The sequence below is a fragment of the Chamaea fasciata genome, unplaced genomic scaffold, assembly GCF_029207755.1.
Source record: "Chamaea fasciata isolate MVZ Bird 193981 ecotype frontalis unplaced genomic scaffold, bChaFas1.0.hap1 SCAF_20, whole genome shotgun sequence".
Classification (NCBI taxonomy): Eukaryota; Metazoa; Chordata; class Aves; order Passeriformes; family Sylviidae; genus Chamaea; species Chamaea fasciata.
This window is the reverse complement of record NW_027094105.1, coordinates 9,845,810-9,859,920: the sequence shown is the minus strand read 5'-3', so window position 1 is coordinate 9,859,920 and position 14,111 is coordinate 9,845,810. Positions and strand designations below refer to the sequence as shown.

General features: G+C 48.1%; 1 protein-coding gene across 8 annotated transcripts in view; it reads left to right on the top strand.

The window, feature by feature from the left end:
- DENND1A (DENN domain containing 1A) overlaps positions 1-14,111 on the top strand; it is a 149,031-nt gene that overhangs the window by 129,284 nt on the left and 5,636 nt on the right. For 2 of the 8 annotated variants that reach the window (XM_066201359.1, XM_066201360.1), the window contains exons 20-22: positions 5,257-5,313; positions 5,472-5,536; positions 9,570-9,658. In XM_066201359.1, the coding sequence (XP_066057456.1) occupies positions 5,257-5,313; positions 5,472-5,536; positions 9,570-9,658 (211 nt within the window). Of the gene's footprint in view, positions 1-5,253; positions 5,314-5,471; positions 5,537-9,569; positions 9,659-13,494; positions 13,624-14,111 lie in introns of all 8 variants that reach the window. The other 6 variants (XM_066201355.1, XM_066201361.1, XM_066201353.1 and 3 more) reach the window with 5 other exon arrangements.

Below are 14,111 nucleotides of genomic sequence, written 5' to 3'. Positions count from 1 at the left end.
GGCCAGGCAGTTTTTAGATTTGCCCTTAAGAGCTGGGCTGATGAGTACCACATAAAACAGTTGTGAGTGCCAGGCTGCAGATGGAGGGTCTGTGTCCCTCTGTGGGTGTGTGGGGACAGTGTCCCCCCAGTTATGCAGCCTGGCCTGGAGAATGATGAAGCTGAGTGGAGCAGAGAGTCATTGCCGTTTATAGAACTCCTTAAATGAGAGACCATGTCTTTTTTCCTTTTCTTTTTTTTCTGTGCAAGTATTCCACTAGCTAGAGAGGAATAGCTGTTAAGAAATAATAAGGGATATGTCCATTCTCCAGCATTTTCAGTCGTGTAGGTTACATGATTTCTTTGATTTGAATTCCAGCATCAGGACCACAGAAAGCTGGCAAAATGACCAGTTAAAAAAGAAAACACACACAAACCACTGTGTCTTTTTTCCTACAAATTTGATATTGCATTGCTGGATTTTCTAGTATTTTAAGTGAAAAATATATGTAGTTAGTTCCATGTTGACAATGTCCTTGAGGATTTGACAGTGAGATTTTCCAGCAGTTGCTCTTCGTTAGAATCCTGGTGGTGTTTAATAAGGCAGCCAAACTGCTGGCACCTCGGGCTGGTGTTTGTTCTCCGAGGGCTCGGGGCTGCTGCAGTAAGCACATCGACCAGGGCTGATCATTACAAGGGCGTACGCCACCATGAATAAAAATGTCACACGTTCTCCCATCTCACAGTGGTACAAAATGTCAGTCCTGTCAAACAGACATTGCGAGTAGCACTGAGCAGTCAGTACAAATTGGGAAGCTGAATATTCCCCCAGCTTTCTGATATTCTTCATCTGAAGCAGAAGAAAAGCAGTTGTTAACCTATTAGCTGTGATTTTAAACTCTGCTGAGGTAGTAGATGGATAGGCTTTAACACATGGGGATAAATATATTCCTGGGGTCTGGGATTTTTTGCAACATCTCTCCATCCATGTATGTTGAGGAATAGACAGAATGAAAACAAACCACAGCAAAATGAACCTCATTTTAGAAGAAGTCCTCTGGAAGAATGATCATCTCATGATCTCATGAGTGAGATTCTCTTTCCACCTCTCGCCTGTTTTACCTCTGTGAAGAGTTGTACAAAAGCCCCCCTTGCTGGTTTGCTGTAACCCAGGAAGGGCCTGCTTCGATGAGCTAAGGGAGTTTCCCTTCGTGGCGCTGTCGTTATGCAGAGTCACAGAGAGCTGGGGTTTCATTGTCCTTGTGGACAAGTGAGGGTTGTGCTGCCTCAGGGGAAGGCCCACTGTGCAGTGCGGACTCCATAGGATGTGTTCCTTCCTAGTGCCAGGAACATCCCTGTGTGCTCACAGCTATCTAGGACTGAGGAGTGGGTATTGTCAGTGCAGGATTCTGCTGTTACTGCAGGGCCCAGAAAAAAATCTGGTGCAAAAGGTTTAGTGCAAAGTGGTGCCAAAATATCAAAGAAATCACAAGAAATTATGCGAAGTCACCAGTGGTTGCCTGAGGGGACAGGGAGAACAGGTAAAAGGGGCTGCAATGTTCTGTGCCACAGTGAGTATTTCAAGGAAATGGGCTCAAAGTCCATTCCTGGTGTAGAAATGCCTTTGGTTTTTCTGACAGCTCAGAACAAGAAGCTGGTGTGTGTTTAGAGCAGTGAATCGTGAAAAATGAATCCCCTACCCAAACAGTGGTGGGTGCTGGAGCAAATTGCCAAGGAAGGCCCAGCGAGGAGCAGGGATGGCAAAGCTCTGCAGGACCAGAGCAGAGCACGTGGAAAAGGACTCAGCAGAATCCTGGCCTGCTCCTGCCTTGTGTAGTTACTGTCTGCAGCATGAGCCTTTGTTATCCAGGGCCTCACTACACAGGGGCAACATGGAAACAAGGTGTGAGGCTTCTTTGAACCAGAGTGACCCTAAATTGAGTTCAATGTTTTGTGTTCTCTAGGCACCTGTGGGCAGAGGTACCTACTGCACATAGCTCAGTGTGCAGGGGCTTTCAGACTGTGCTCTGCAGCACCTGGGCTCTGTGCCAGGTGTAGAAGAGGCTGTTGACAGGCATCTCCTTTGGAGGGTGTCAGGAGTCCTCAAACTGCAAAGTGTCAGATTATATCAGTTTAATGGTTCAGGGGTAGTTAACATTTTTTAGAAGAACTGAGTGCACGTGTGGATGGGAGGAGGTCAGTGCTGATGTTCAGCTGCTCAGCAGACAGACAGTGAGAGTGGAGCATAAGTGGTCACAGTCTCAGATTTTACTGATGCCACCTTCTGTGGGTTTTGCTGCTGGTTTGCATAGGACTGGGACTTTCCTGTCACTGGAGCTGGGGAGTGATCAGAAATCTTGACGAGTCTTTAAGCACAGATACCACCATATTCCTCCTCTCTACACCACGGAACAGCACGTGCTACTTTGGGCATGGCCTGTCCTAGGCTCCTGAACACACACAGAAAAATAGATCCATGTCATCCTCAAAATTCTTCCTTTTTTTTAATAATTGCAGGCAAAAGAAATAAAATACCATTCTGTTCTACAGCCCAGGAGTTTATTGTTTAAGGCATGTGTTTTTAGAACAGCATCAGTTATCAGCAATAATAATCCACAGCGGCGTTCTCATGGTTTTGGGATTTTGGCTTTCGGCGTTGCTGCGTTTTTGCCAGACTTGTTCTACCTTCCCAATATACAAATGTGGCTTGAAGAATGAGGCATCCCTTAAAACGTGGAGGTTATTTTTATCACAGGACCCAGCAGATTTCCGTTGAAGTATTTCAGAGTGTAAATTAAAAATATATGCTGTAAAGCATACACTGTTCCTGTCATCCCAGTTTGTGAGCTGTACATATGGGAGCATGTAAAAACCAGAGTGTGCTGTGCAGGGATCTGGGTGGATAATAAAACAGCTGCCTCGTAGATTCCGTCTGCCTTCTCTACTGAATCTTTTTAGGTACCAGACATTTTTCAGTGTTGTTTTTTTCTCCCCCCCCTTTTTTTTTTTTTTTTTAAATTGAGTGTTCAGTTGAGGTCCAGCACGTTCTCCCAAAGTCAGCACTTAGGTCTCCTGCAGCCTGGAGTGTGTGAGCCTGGCTTCATCCAGCACAAGGCATCTCTCTTCCATGGCTGCTTGACTTTCAAGTATTTTCAAACCAGTCCTCAATTTCAGAAGGAAATAAGATATTCATGTAGAAGAGCTTTGCTTTGGAAATTATTGGAAACACGCTCACTGCTAATTGAGAAACACTTCTTTGTCCACATACTGACAAACCAGTTCTCATCTGGTTGTGTTTCCTTTAAGCATTTCCTTCTGGTTGCACTTGTTGCTGCACATGAACTAGCACCTCTAATTTACTCACAAGGCTCTGTTTTGAATACCACTTTAAAAAAAATCTCAAAAGACATCCACAGTTAGTTTGAGATAATATTCTGCTTACAAACTGTTACCTTGCGGACCAAAAATTATCCTTTTCTAATGTTTTCTCTGCTGTAAAACTCTAAATAGCTGTACTGTGAAAGTTCCTTGGGTATATAATAGCTGCTTGAAGAGGTGTGGGATCTAGCATTCTTAAATAGTATTTTGATAGTGTAAAAATGAATGTAAGATTTTTCTTCCTTCAGCATCTCATGGCTTAAAGTCACTTGTCCGATAATTAGTAAAGCAGTGCCAGATCTGCAGCCATAAAAATGGCTCTCTGCAAATTTTCTGTCTTGTTGCTTCAGAAGTATTTAGACCAAGACAATTAAGCAAATATCCAGAGGAAAAAGGTATGCTGGTAAACAGCTACTGGTGAGAAAGTGCTAATTTAGACATTTCTCCCTTTCACATAAAAAGCTGTAATACATATATTTAGGACCATACCTGGAGTAGCAATTTAGCAGCTTTTAGCACTGTGGCCACGCACTGGTTGGTGCCCATTCCTCCCTCCAGCCCAGGTAATTAAGTTGATATTCCAGCACAGCTTCACCTGCTGACCTTTTAGAAACAATGTGTTTTGCGGCATTAACAAATTAACTTCCAGTCGGTGGCTCTCCCAGCAAACACAGGGAGTTTGAAGGAGCGTTCTTATCCCGCGGTGGTGACGGGCAGGAGCACCGGCTCAGGCCCTGCAGCTCCGGCAGAGCCCCTGTTCCCTGCAGGCGCCTCCCCTCCGCCCCGGGCTGCTCCTGCTACGCCACAGCCCTGCTCTAGGCCAGGCCTGGCCCGGGGCAGTTGTGTTTCCCCTGCTCTGGGGTGTCCTGGGGCTCAGCAGGGTGGTGCAGCACATGCCAACCTCCCAACAAACCCCATTGCTGGCAGCGCTGCAGTGGTAACAGAAATCAGCATGGGAGTGTTGGCTTTGCCTGTGTTCTTACAAGCACCGAGGTCACAGTCCTGAGAGTCAACACAATGCCTGGTTAGAAGTCCAAGAGACAAAAAACTTCCTACACCTTTAATCTTTCCCCAAAGCAGCGTTTGTATGTGTCTTTATTGTGAAAGCACATGGAACTATTTTTTGATCAGGGATGAAAGCTTAATCATATGTGATATTTAAATCTCAGCTGGAAAAAATAATCTAGTGTCAGGATAAGGGTATGAAAGTATTGGCTCCTGCAAAGGAGTAGGTTATTGTAATATAAATATATAGAATATTTGTAGTATGTTCATTTTCACTTACACGGAATTAAAATGGTACTTGAACAAGGAGTTTTGAGTTCTAGGCCATCGTGATGCTTTCAGGTCTGACTTGTAATTGCTGGTCACTTAGGAGTGAAATCCAGGACAGGTTCTGAACAGTAGCTCACTTTGAAGTGCATGAAAAGTTTAACTGGATTGGGTTTTTTTCCATGCTCTTACATGCCTAGTTGAAGCCTTCTCCATAAGTTTTCACAAGCACTAAAATCACTGGAGATCTTAGTGAAAGCGTTTTTGAGTGTCCTGGTTTCCGTTTGCGTAAACGTAGCCTAGAGCACGTGGGCTCTGAGGTGCAGGAGTGCAGCCGGAACATCTCTGTGGTGTCCGTGGGTTTTGGCTGCGCGGTGTGGAGTGCTGTCCCTGCTGCCGTTGGTGTGACAGGAGCTGAGGTCAGCCCATGGGTACCTGTGCTGCCGGGGCACCTCGTGGCTCATGGGCTTTGTCCCTGCTCTGGAAAAACCAAGTGAGAAAAACGGCCTTTGCTGAGGTGAGTATGAAGGTAAATGACGTGCTGTCACATGCTCATGCTGCTTTTGCCGGACCTCAGAGGTGTTTCCATGCAGGTGACTTTAATTTAGTCTCCACTTTGCTGCAGCAGCACAGACTCCGCCCGCCGCGGCCGCCGCCCCCAAAGATCCAGCGCTCCTCCAGGCCCGTGAGTAGCTGGGGATTGTCTCACTGCCGCAGCCTAACACTGCCTGAGTTCCGCTCTTTGTAGCACTACTAAACCCTGGTAGTTTGGACTGGCAAACTCTGCACAGACGCCGTGTGTGAATTATGCTCCTAAACTGCCTTCTCTCTGCTGCGGCACAGCCCTGGGACCCGCGGTTGTTCTGCTTTTCTCTGGCGAGCCCTGCAGCTCTCGGGCGGCTCTGCAGGTAACTGGGGCTGCTCTGGCCACGTCTGGTTTGACTTTTGCAGTGATTTCTTACACACAAAACCCTGCTAGACTGGCTGGCAGAAGTTTTTAGCCAGTGAGCTTTTGAAGACTTGCACTGAACTCAAATCTGAAAGGAAGCAGAAGTCTTGAGGACAAAATATTTATTCTCTGCAAGTTATGCTTTTATCTAATTTGGGATGCCTATTCTTCTCCATGTGTGAATAGACTTGAGGAAAGCAGGATCAGTCTTTGGTGACAGAACATTGGTACCATGTCAGGGATGACATCCACTGGGTGATTCCATGGTGTAAAAGAAGGCACAGCAGGTTGGCCAGAGGAGGGAACTCTTCCATGGAAGAACTGTGCAGAAATTATTGGCAGTGCAGTGCCTGTGCATGTTAGGTAGGGATCCCTTATCTCAGCAGTTTTTCCCCAAAAACACTCCCTGTAGGACAGTTTTTACCTATGGGCTGTGCAGGGTGGCATTAAAGCTGGGCACCCTGCTGGGTCTGCACCAGTTGTTGGGTTTTTTTAAAGGCACAGGCAAGAAGTGTCAGTTTAGGAAAGGTGTTGGTTTTTGGCACGGCACTGGAAGATATTTATGTGTATTCAGGACTTTATATTTCCCCCCCAAACCATCTAACTTCTTGCTTCCTTATCCTTACACATACATGCATAAGAAAGAGAGAGATGCAAGTTTTCAAATCTGATCTTGCTAAAACTTGTTAAAATGTGTTTTGGATGAGCAGGTAACTGGTTAACAAGTGCGACTGGGTGTGTGTTTTAACTTTTGATCTCTGGTGCATGTTCCTGTGTGACATTCCAGTGGCATGTGTTTCTTCTCCCTCTTTTTAACTCTGGGTGTTCAGCTTAACAGAGTCATTTTTACGGTTTTTCCCCCTGAAGATTTCTGTTTTCTGTGTTTAAAAAGTGGCATTGACTGTGATTATGTGTGTTCTCCTAAATACAGTGGGCATGGGAGACCCTCCCAGTTGTGTTTCACTAGGATCAGACTTTCCATGTGCTGTGGGGTTCCTGTGGTGCTCCCATGCCCTCGTGTTCCACGTCTGGCAGGTGTGAGGGGGCATGTTGGGATTCCTCTATACCAAAGTTGCTGAACTGTATTGTTCAAAGGGAGTCATTTATTATGTGGAAGTCTTGTTAAGACTGTTTAATCTCCCAGCTGTAGGGTATTAATAGTCCTGACTGTAACATGGTTGGTTCAACTGTCTTCGCTCCCAATGTGATTGATAAAAGGTTGGAAATGCAATAATGAAAGCTCCTGTTGCATTCCTCTGGCTGTGTCAGTAAGTGGAACAGAAAGGCTTCATTCATCAAGGGGAAATTCAAGATAAATGTAAATTATTATAATCAATCCCAAAAATATGCTGGTATCAAATATACATAAATTTGTTGTTGTTCAGAACTGTTATTTGGCTTTAAGTAGTTGCAACACATTTCTGTATGTGTAAATAATACTTTTTGCAGGCTGCTTTTCCCCTCTCAGCCTTGGCAGCTCCTACAGAGGTGGGTATCAGCAAGTGATTTGTCCTGGCCTTGTACACAAGCACTGCAGGGGGGGACCAGGCCCCTCTGCTCCTCCAGCCAGGGCCACATAATACCAGAATTCCTGAGAAATCCTTTGTGCTGCAAGGAGGAATACACGGGCACTAGTGCTTGCAATAGGAGTAACAGCTCAATAAAGCCAAAAACACAGACCAAGGAGAGGTTAAGGAAGCAGAACAGAGATGTTCTATGCATTCTGCTGCTTTGGAAAGAAGTGGTGGTGGTATTAAGAAGGAGAAAGGGTTGTTGCTTCTAATTAATGGAGGTCTGTTTGGATTAATAATGGTTGTTTGGAAACTATTCAATTAGAAGAAGTTAAAATCTAATAATTATGGATTAAGTTGATGGGGACAGTAATAAGCACATTCAACCCTTCTGTCCTGGAAGTTTACCTTTTTTTCTTTTGGCTCTATGCTCACGTAATTGGATTTTTTTGATACTTTTGCATTTGATAAGCATTTAACCTTGCCTCCGTGGCTGTGTGAGACTCAAAACCCAGCAAGGAATTGACTTGATTCCTGGCTTTTCCCTCAGTTCCCCGGGAGCAATGCTCTAAATCCCGCTCAGCTTTGTCACCTTGCAGCTCCCTGGGCTGGGGGCCCTGCAGCCACCCCAAACTCTCACGTCTCCCTCCTCGGCAGCACACCCAGCCCAAAGGTGAAAGTGTTCCCAGCACGCTGACAGGCCAGCTTTACACATCAGCTCCCAGCTCCCATTTAATTAAGCAGCTTGCTTTCTTCCTCTCTTTCCCTCTCTCCTTGGCGCTCTCCTCTCCCGGTTCCTCCTGCCTGTCGCCCCCCTCTCCCCCACTCCTCTCTGCAGTCTCTCCCTGTTTTATCAGCCCTAATGAAGCAGTATTCTTCATCGATCCTGCTGATTGCCAGCCCATTCCTTTTGTTTGTTGGCACCGAGCCATTCTGCTGCGCTCTGACAGCTCAGCTCCTCTAATTAGCTCTGTTGTTCTTTTCCCCATGTTTCACCACGTTGCAAGTTCAGTTGAAGTTGCCACAAACTTAATCCTTCCATTCCTGCCATAAATTCACATTCTTAAGCTGTCTTTATTGTAGAGAGGAGCAGCCTTGTGTGGGGACTGATCTCCAAGACCTTAACATCTGACCTTTTCATAAGCCCTTTTTCCTAAGAAATAGTGGCAATACAACTCTGGATTTCTCCCTCATATCTGCTGTGCACCATTTCCTTTGAAATGAAAATTCAATGTCATAATGCTGCTGCTATTTTCTGCATACTGGTGTGTAGGGCAGAAGCACTACGCACAATTCGCACAATTTGGTGGCTTTCTCTTGGCAGGAAGATTTAAGGTTTGTGGACCTGGGAAGAAAAATTTAAAATAAACAAAACCCAAACAAACCTGGCAAGCCCACCTCCTCCAGCAAATTATATATTTTTAAAACCTTTTAGTCACTCCAGAGCACTCAGGCTGTAGGCCATGAACAGCTCCTTTCTCTTGTGCCTCTTAAGGGGGCACAAGCTCTGGGAGGTCAGGAACTGAGTTGTATTCCCAGCTTTATGTGGGTGTTTGGGCATTTCTGTTGAGATTAGCACTGAGCTGAGCCAACAGATCCGACTCTTTTTCATGTGTTTAACAAAACACGGGAAGCTGGTGTGTACAGTCCGCCCTGATGCTGCAAATTCCCTCATTTGACTCGCAGGGATGAGTCCAGCACAGGATTCCTCAGCAGTGTAGGCTGGCACATACACAAACTTGGAGCACGAGTGCTTATTCCTTTCCTTGAAATGAGGCTCGTTTGCTTGTGGAGATCCTGGCCAGAAACCAGGCTGAAATTCCATACATTAGACGGTGATGGACATGCACGTGAGACTGGATTGGCAGCCACGTCACCTTCCACAGAAAAGCTTTGGGTTTCACTGCCGACAACAGAAGTCTAAGTTAATACCAGGAGTGATGATGACAATATGGCTGGCGAGGGTTTGTGTTCGGCTGCTGGAGGGAAGCACCTTTTTAATGGAGAATGAGCGGGGTTTTCACGTTAAAACAGTTAGTCTAAGTACACATTTTCCTTGAACAGAAGTCCTCAGCTGAGAGGTTGGGCTCCTGGGAGCAAGCAGCCAGAAGGGTGGTGCTGTCAGAGCTGAGCCCCACTCCCAGCGCAACGTCCAGGGCACACCGACGGCCCCAGCTCTTCTCTCTGCACTGACTGCTCACTCTTAGGGAATCCTTTCTCTGAGATTCAGCCCGTACCAAACAGGACAGAGCAAACTGCAGTTAGTGACAAACACATCTGTTCCATGGGCAAGTCGTGGGGCCGTGTGGTGTATGTCCATCAGGTTCACTGCTGTGTCCACGTTCACGCGTAACCCTGTGGCACAGACGACAAAGCAGGCCCAGCGAAGGTCCCTGTAGGATCTGGCGGTTCTCCGTTGTTGTCTGCGTGTGCTGCTGGATCAGGGCAGTGTGTGATGAGATGTCTCTGTGCATGTCACAGGTTCGGCCCCCAAGACCTCATGTGGTTAAGAGGCCCAAGAGCAACATTGGTGTGGAGGGCCGGAGGACCTCAGTTCCCAGCCCAGAACAGTAAGTACTGTGCTGCTCTGCTTCTCTCTGCTTGCTTCAGACGGCGTGTTCAGAACTGCCACTCACCAAAGGAGACCTGAAAAAAATACTACAGATCAAAGTTAGGTTTTAACTGGGAAAAAAAAATTGATTTTTTAGAAAACTTTTTTTGGAACATTGTAGAGGAAGTGTGAAAAAGCAAGTAACCAACGTTTGCTTATGGAAAAATTATGGTTTGCCAAGTTACACTCTGATCAGCCTCTTCAGTGGAAGTTTTCAGGTTTTGGAGGTTTGTTAATTTCTTTGTTGTGTTGTTTTGCACTTTTCTTTCAAGGAAATTGTCAGTTCCAGCCCTGCAGGTGCAGTGCTCTTGCCAGGCTGTAGCTGGAGGGTGCAGAACTGTGTATTTGACAGCGATGGCAGAAGAGGCTATGTGTAACCCTAGAGTGCGTTAACAGGACTGTGATGTCTGCGTGAGCTCTGTGGTGAGGGCTTGTAGGGCCTCGCTTTGCACAGTACCAGCAGATTTATCCCCCTTTAGCTGTGGCAGTGAAGGGGGAATGTTCCAAATCACCTGTGCTGCCACAGCCACTGCTCCTGGACAAAAGGTGTTGGTTCCCAGTGTCTCTCCTGTGCACAGCAGTCCGGGCATGTTCTGTTACCTCAGGGAGCCTTTTTCAGGCGCTTCCACTCATGTCACTTGTCCAGGGATTTTTGCAAAGGTGACAAGGGGTGCGTGCTGCAGATTCCTGACAGTGCCAGAGTGGAGTTAGCAATGGGCCCTCGGGGGTGACCCTGTCCAGGGGATGGGTGTTCTGAGCTCTGGGTGTACTGAACCACGGATATATTGAACTGTGGACGTTGTGAACTATGGGTGTATTGAACTGTGGATGTTGTGAACTTGCCAGCACAGCCCAAACACACTGCAGGGGCAGCAGTGCATGGATAGCTCTCTCCAGCCGTGCCAGGGTAGGGCCGTACTCCAGCTTTGGCCTAAACTGAGCGGTGATTCCTCTCTTGGGCAGGAGTGTTTGTCCATTTTTCAGTGGAATTTGGTTGCCCTCTTGTGGAACAGATGCAGCTCCTGCAAAGGGCCGTGCTGGCCCTGCACAGAGCTTGTGGGGACTTCTAAACTAAAAGCATTTCCTTAATATTTAATCTGATGGCTCGGTGCATTTAGGTGAGGGATAATTGAACCAATTTAACATTTATGTGTGTTCCTATGGAGGATTCTGTATGTTTGGGCTCAAAAGCTGCTGACATCGCAGTGCTGCTCACTGCCAACGTGTGTCTTCAATTCCTGCCGCTGTCAGACCACACACAGATAAACATAAACACGAATGGTAAACACTGTACCAATGCTGGAAATGTATTCTATTTTAATTATTTTATTGCTGCTAGTTTTGCTGAGTCTTTACAGCTCAGCTGCTTTCACAAAGTACAGAATTTTCATGATGTTTCCCTTTCTTTTTAATGTCCCAGTAAGAAGTAATCTTTGTATAAGTGTTCTGAAATGGCAACAAGAGAGATGTTGTCTTTTTTTAAAACCTCACACTGTTTTCTCTCTCTTGGATAACACTAGAATCAGCGAAAACACCATAAAATATATTTTCCCTTGTTTTACCTGGTAGCCTTGAAAGTTAGGAAACGTATGTCTTTAGTTACACGAGTTAATTCTTTAATGTGTGTAAAAGAAAGACCTTGTTCTGGGGATGCCCGCGCTCGTTTTCTGATCAGTCGAAGCGCGGGGCATCCGGAGCAGTGAGTGCAGAGAGCTCCTGGCCGGTGTCTGTGGTTAGGGCGGCGTGTTGCCGTGCTGGGACAGGTCGCTGTGCCCTGCAGCAGCCGCGGAGGGCTCGGCACAGGAGCTCCGCAGTGCTGCCGCCGCCCGGCTGTGGGATGGGCAGGGGAATCCCGGCTGGAAGGGCTCTCAGGGCCCCAGCCCGCAGCCCTGCGGCTGCTGCAGGGCTCCTGTGGCCTGGCCGAGCCGGCAGCTCTGACACGGAGTGTGCCGGGGCCGCAGGAAGGAATTCCAGCGTCGCTCTGTGCTGTGTTCACATGGAAGAGTTGCCAGGTAATCCCCTCACTCCCGAGCCTCCTGTCTCATTGCGGCAAGAAAAAGCCCGTGCATCCAAATCCCTCGCTCTCTGCGTTTTACTGGCTAAGAGAGACAAATTCTTCAATTCCCTAGAGCTCTCGTGTAGCTGTTCTTTAAAAAACTATGTCAACAAAAAAGAATTCTTCCTCAAATCTGCGGAGCCCTTTTGAGGAGAATAATGACAAGTCTATTCACCTCTTTGTACCGTAATGTCAATATCCAGGGAGAAGGAATACCATAATAAAATATACAAATTTAATTTTCTACTAACCAGAACATCCTTTAAAATTATTACAGAATTCTCCTAACTAATTGCTATATCCCGCACTCCTGTTTTCTGTATGTTTCTTTTCTATCTCAAGTACATTTAGGTGTCAATTAAATTTGAAATATCTACATTTGTCAGCACTTCATTTTTGGCCAGCGTTGATGTGCTGCTGATTTGTCCATGCATCCTGACACATGAAAAAAGCTTCCGAGATGCAGATCTTCCTCATTAAAATGGAGCCACCACTCCGCGCTGCTGCCGGTGCCGTGGAGCGCGTCCCGTCCGCGCGGCACCGGGGCTGACACGGCCTGTACCGGGCACGGGCAGTGCCGGGGCTGACACGGCCTGTACCGGGCACGGGCAGGACCAGGGCACGGGCAGTGCCGGGGCTGACACGGCCTGTACCGGGCACGGGCAGGACCAGGGCACGGGCAGTGCCGGGGCTGACACGGCCTGTACCGGGCACGGGCAGGACCAGGGCACGGGCAGTGCCGGGGCTGACACGGCCTGTACCGGGCACGGGCAGGACCAGGGCACGGGCAGTGCCGGGGCTGACACGGCCTGTACCGGGCACGGGCAGGACCAGGGCACGGGCAGTGCCGGGGCTGACACGGCCTGTACCGGGCCACGGGCAGTGCCAGGGCTCACACGCCTTTACCGGGCACGGGCAGTGCTGGCAGCCCCGGGGCTGCAGTGGCCCCACGTCCTCCCCCTGGATGCCTGGTACAGAAGGAGAGGGGAGAGCAAGCAATGCCCTGGCTTTAGCTGGAATAATGCAGACTGGGATTTACCAGCATCGGCTGCAGCCACAGCCACCTGCTAGAGGCTTGTTGTTAATTAGCTCTGACCTGACTGTGAGTAAATATTCACGGGCAGTGGCAGCTCGGGCCCTCTTGGGCTGTGGGGTGCAGCGTCCAGCTTCTCTTTTCCTGACCTAATCTCTAAGAACTGATTCTCAGGTTAACCGCTGAGGAAAGGAACATACACACCTTGCTTGACAAACTGCATTTCATACCAATCCTTGGACAGCTTAGGTTTTATTTAGAGTGAAGCAGTTTCAAATGTGAAAAATAGATACCCGTAGGATCTGGTGCCCTGCAGTCGGCTCCTCTCGTGCATCAGACGAAATGTCTGTAAAGCAGGGAGGGAGATCTCATGTTTGTGAGCTCAGGGACCTGAGGAGCAGAGCTGTCTGAAGAACAGAGGGGTGCCCAGCTCTGGAGGGAACGTGGTGGGGAAAGGGGGTTTGTGGCTTGTCCCCTGCACCGCGGTGTGGCTGTGGTCCCTCCCCTTGGGCACCCCAGGGTGGCCTGCCCTTGGCTGAGGCGCGGTGTTCTGTGCCTGGCAGCGCCGCTCAGCCTTCCCTGCCGAGCTCTGCGGTGCCGTCAGCTGGGCTCAGGGTGAGCTGGGTCTCTGGAGCCCCTGGTTTCTCTCCTCAGGAGCTGTCACTGTGGCCACTTGATAACTTCCTTTTCTCTTCCTGTTCCCCAGCCTCGTAAAGCCCATGCGACACTATACAGTCTTCCTCTCTGAGGACTCCTCTGATGATGAATTTCAGCAGGAAGAGGATCCTGTCTCTGGCTTCTCTGAAAACTTTTTCTTCTCTGCTCCTTTCGAATGGTCTATGCTTTACTCTTTTGCTGTGTTCATGCCAGCTTTGAACAGTGGGGTTTGCATTTCTCAGGCCACCTGCTCCCGTCCTGGGATTTTGGAAATGCTCCTGGGGTCTCTGTACAGTGCTTGATGAATGTCCAACATTTCTAACATTTCTCCTGCTTGTTTGTCTGGATGTTGAGCAGCATGAAAAAGCATCCTCCTGCATGAAGCACTGCAGTAACACAGAGCTCACGGGCTTCCATCGACTCGAGCTCTGTGGGATGTCACCCTTCCATTTGTCCTTTGTTCCAACATGCTGCTTGTGCTCCTGTCCAAACCTTTCACGTTCATTCTCGTGTGGTGCTACTGTGCTTTTGGGTTGTCCTGCGAGCCTCATTCCAGTGCAGTTCTCAGCCTCTTCCTGTGTCACCTGTTTGATCCCAGCCTCTCTGCTCTGTCAGGTATCACATCCCTGCAGCTGTCCTCTGAGGGTATTGAGGACAATCTGACAA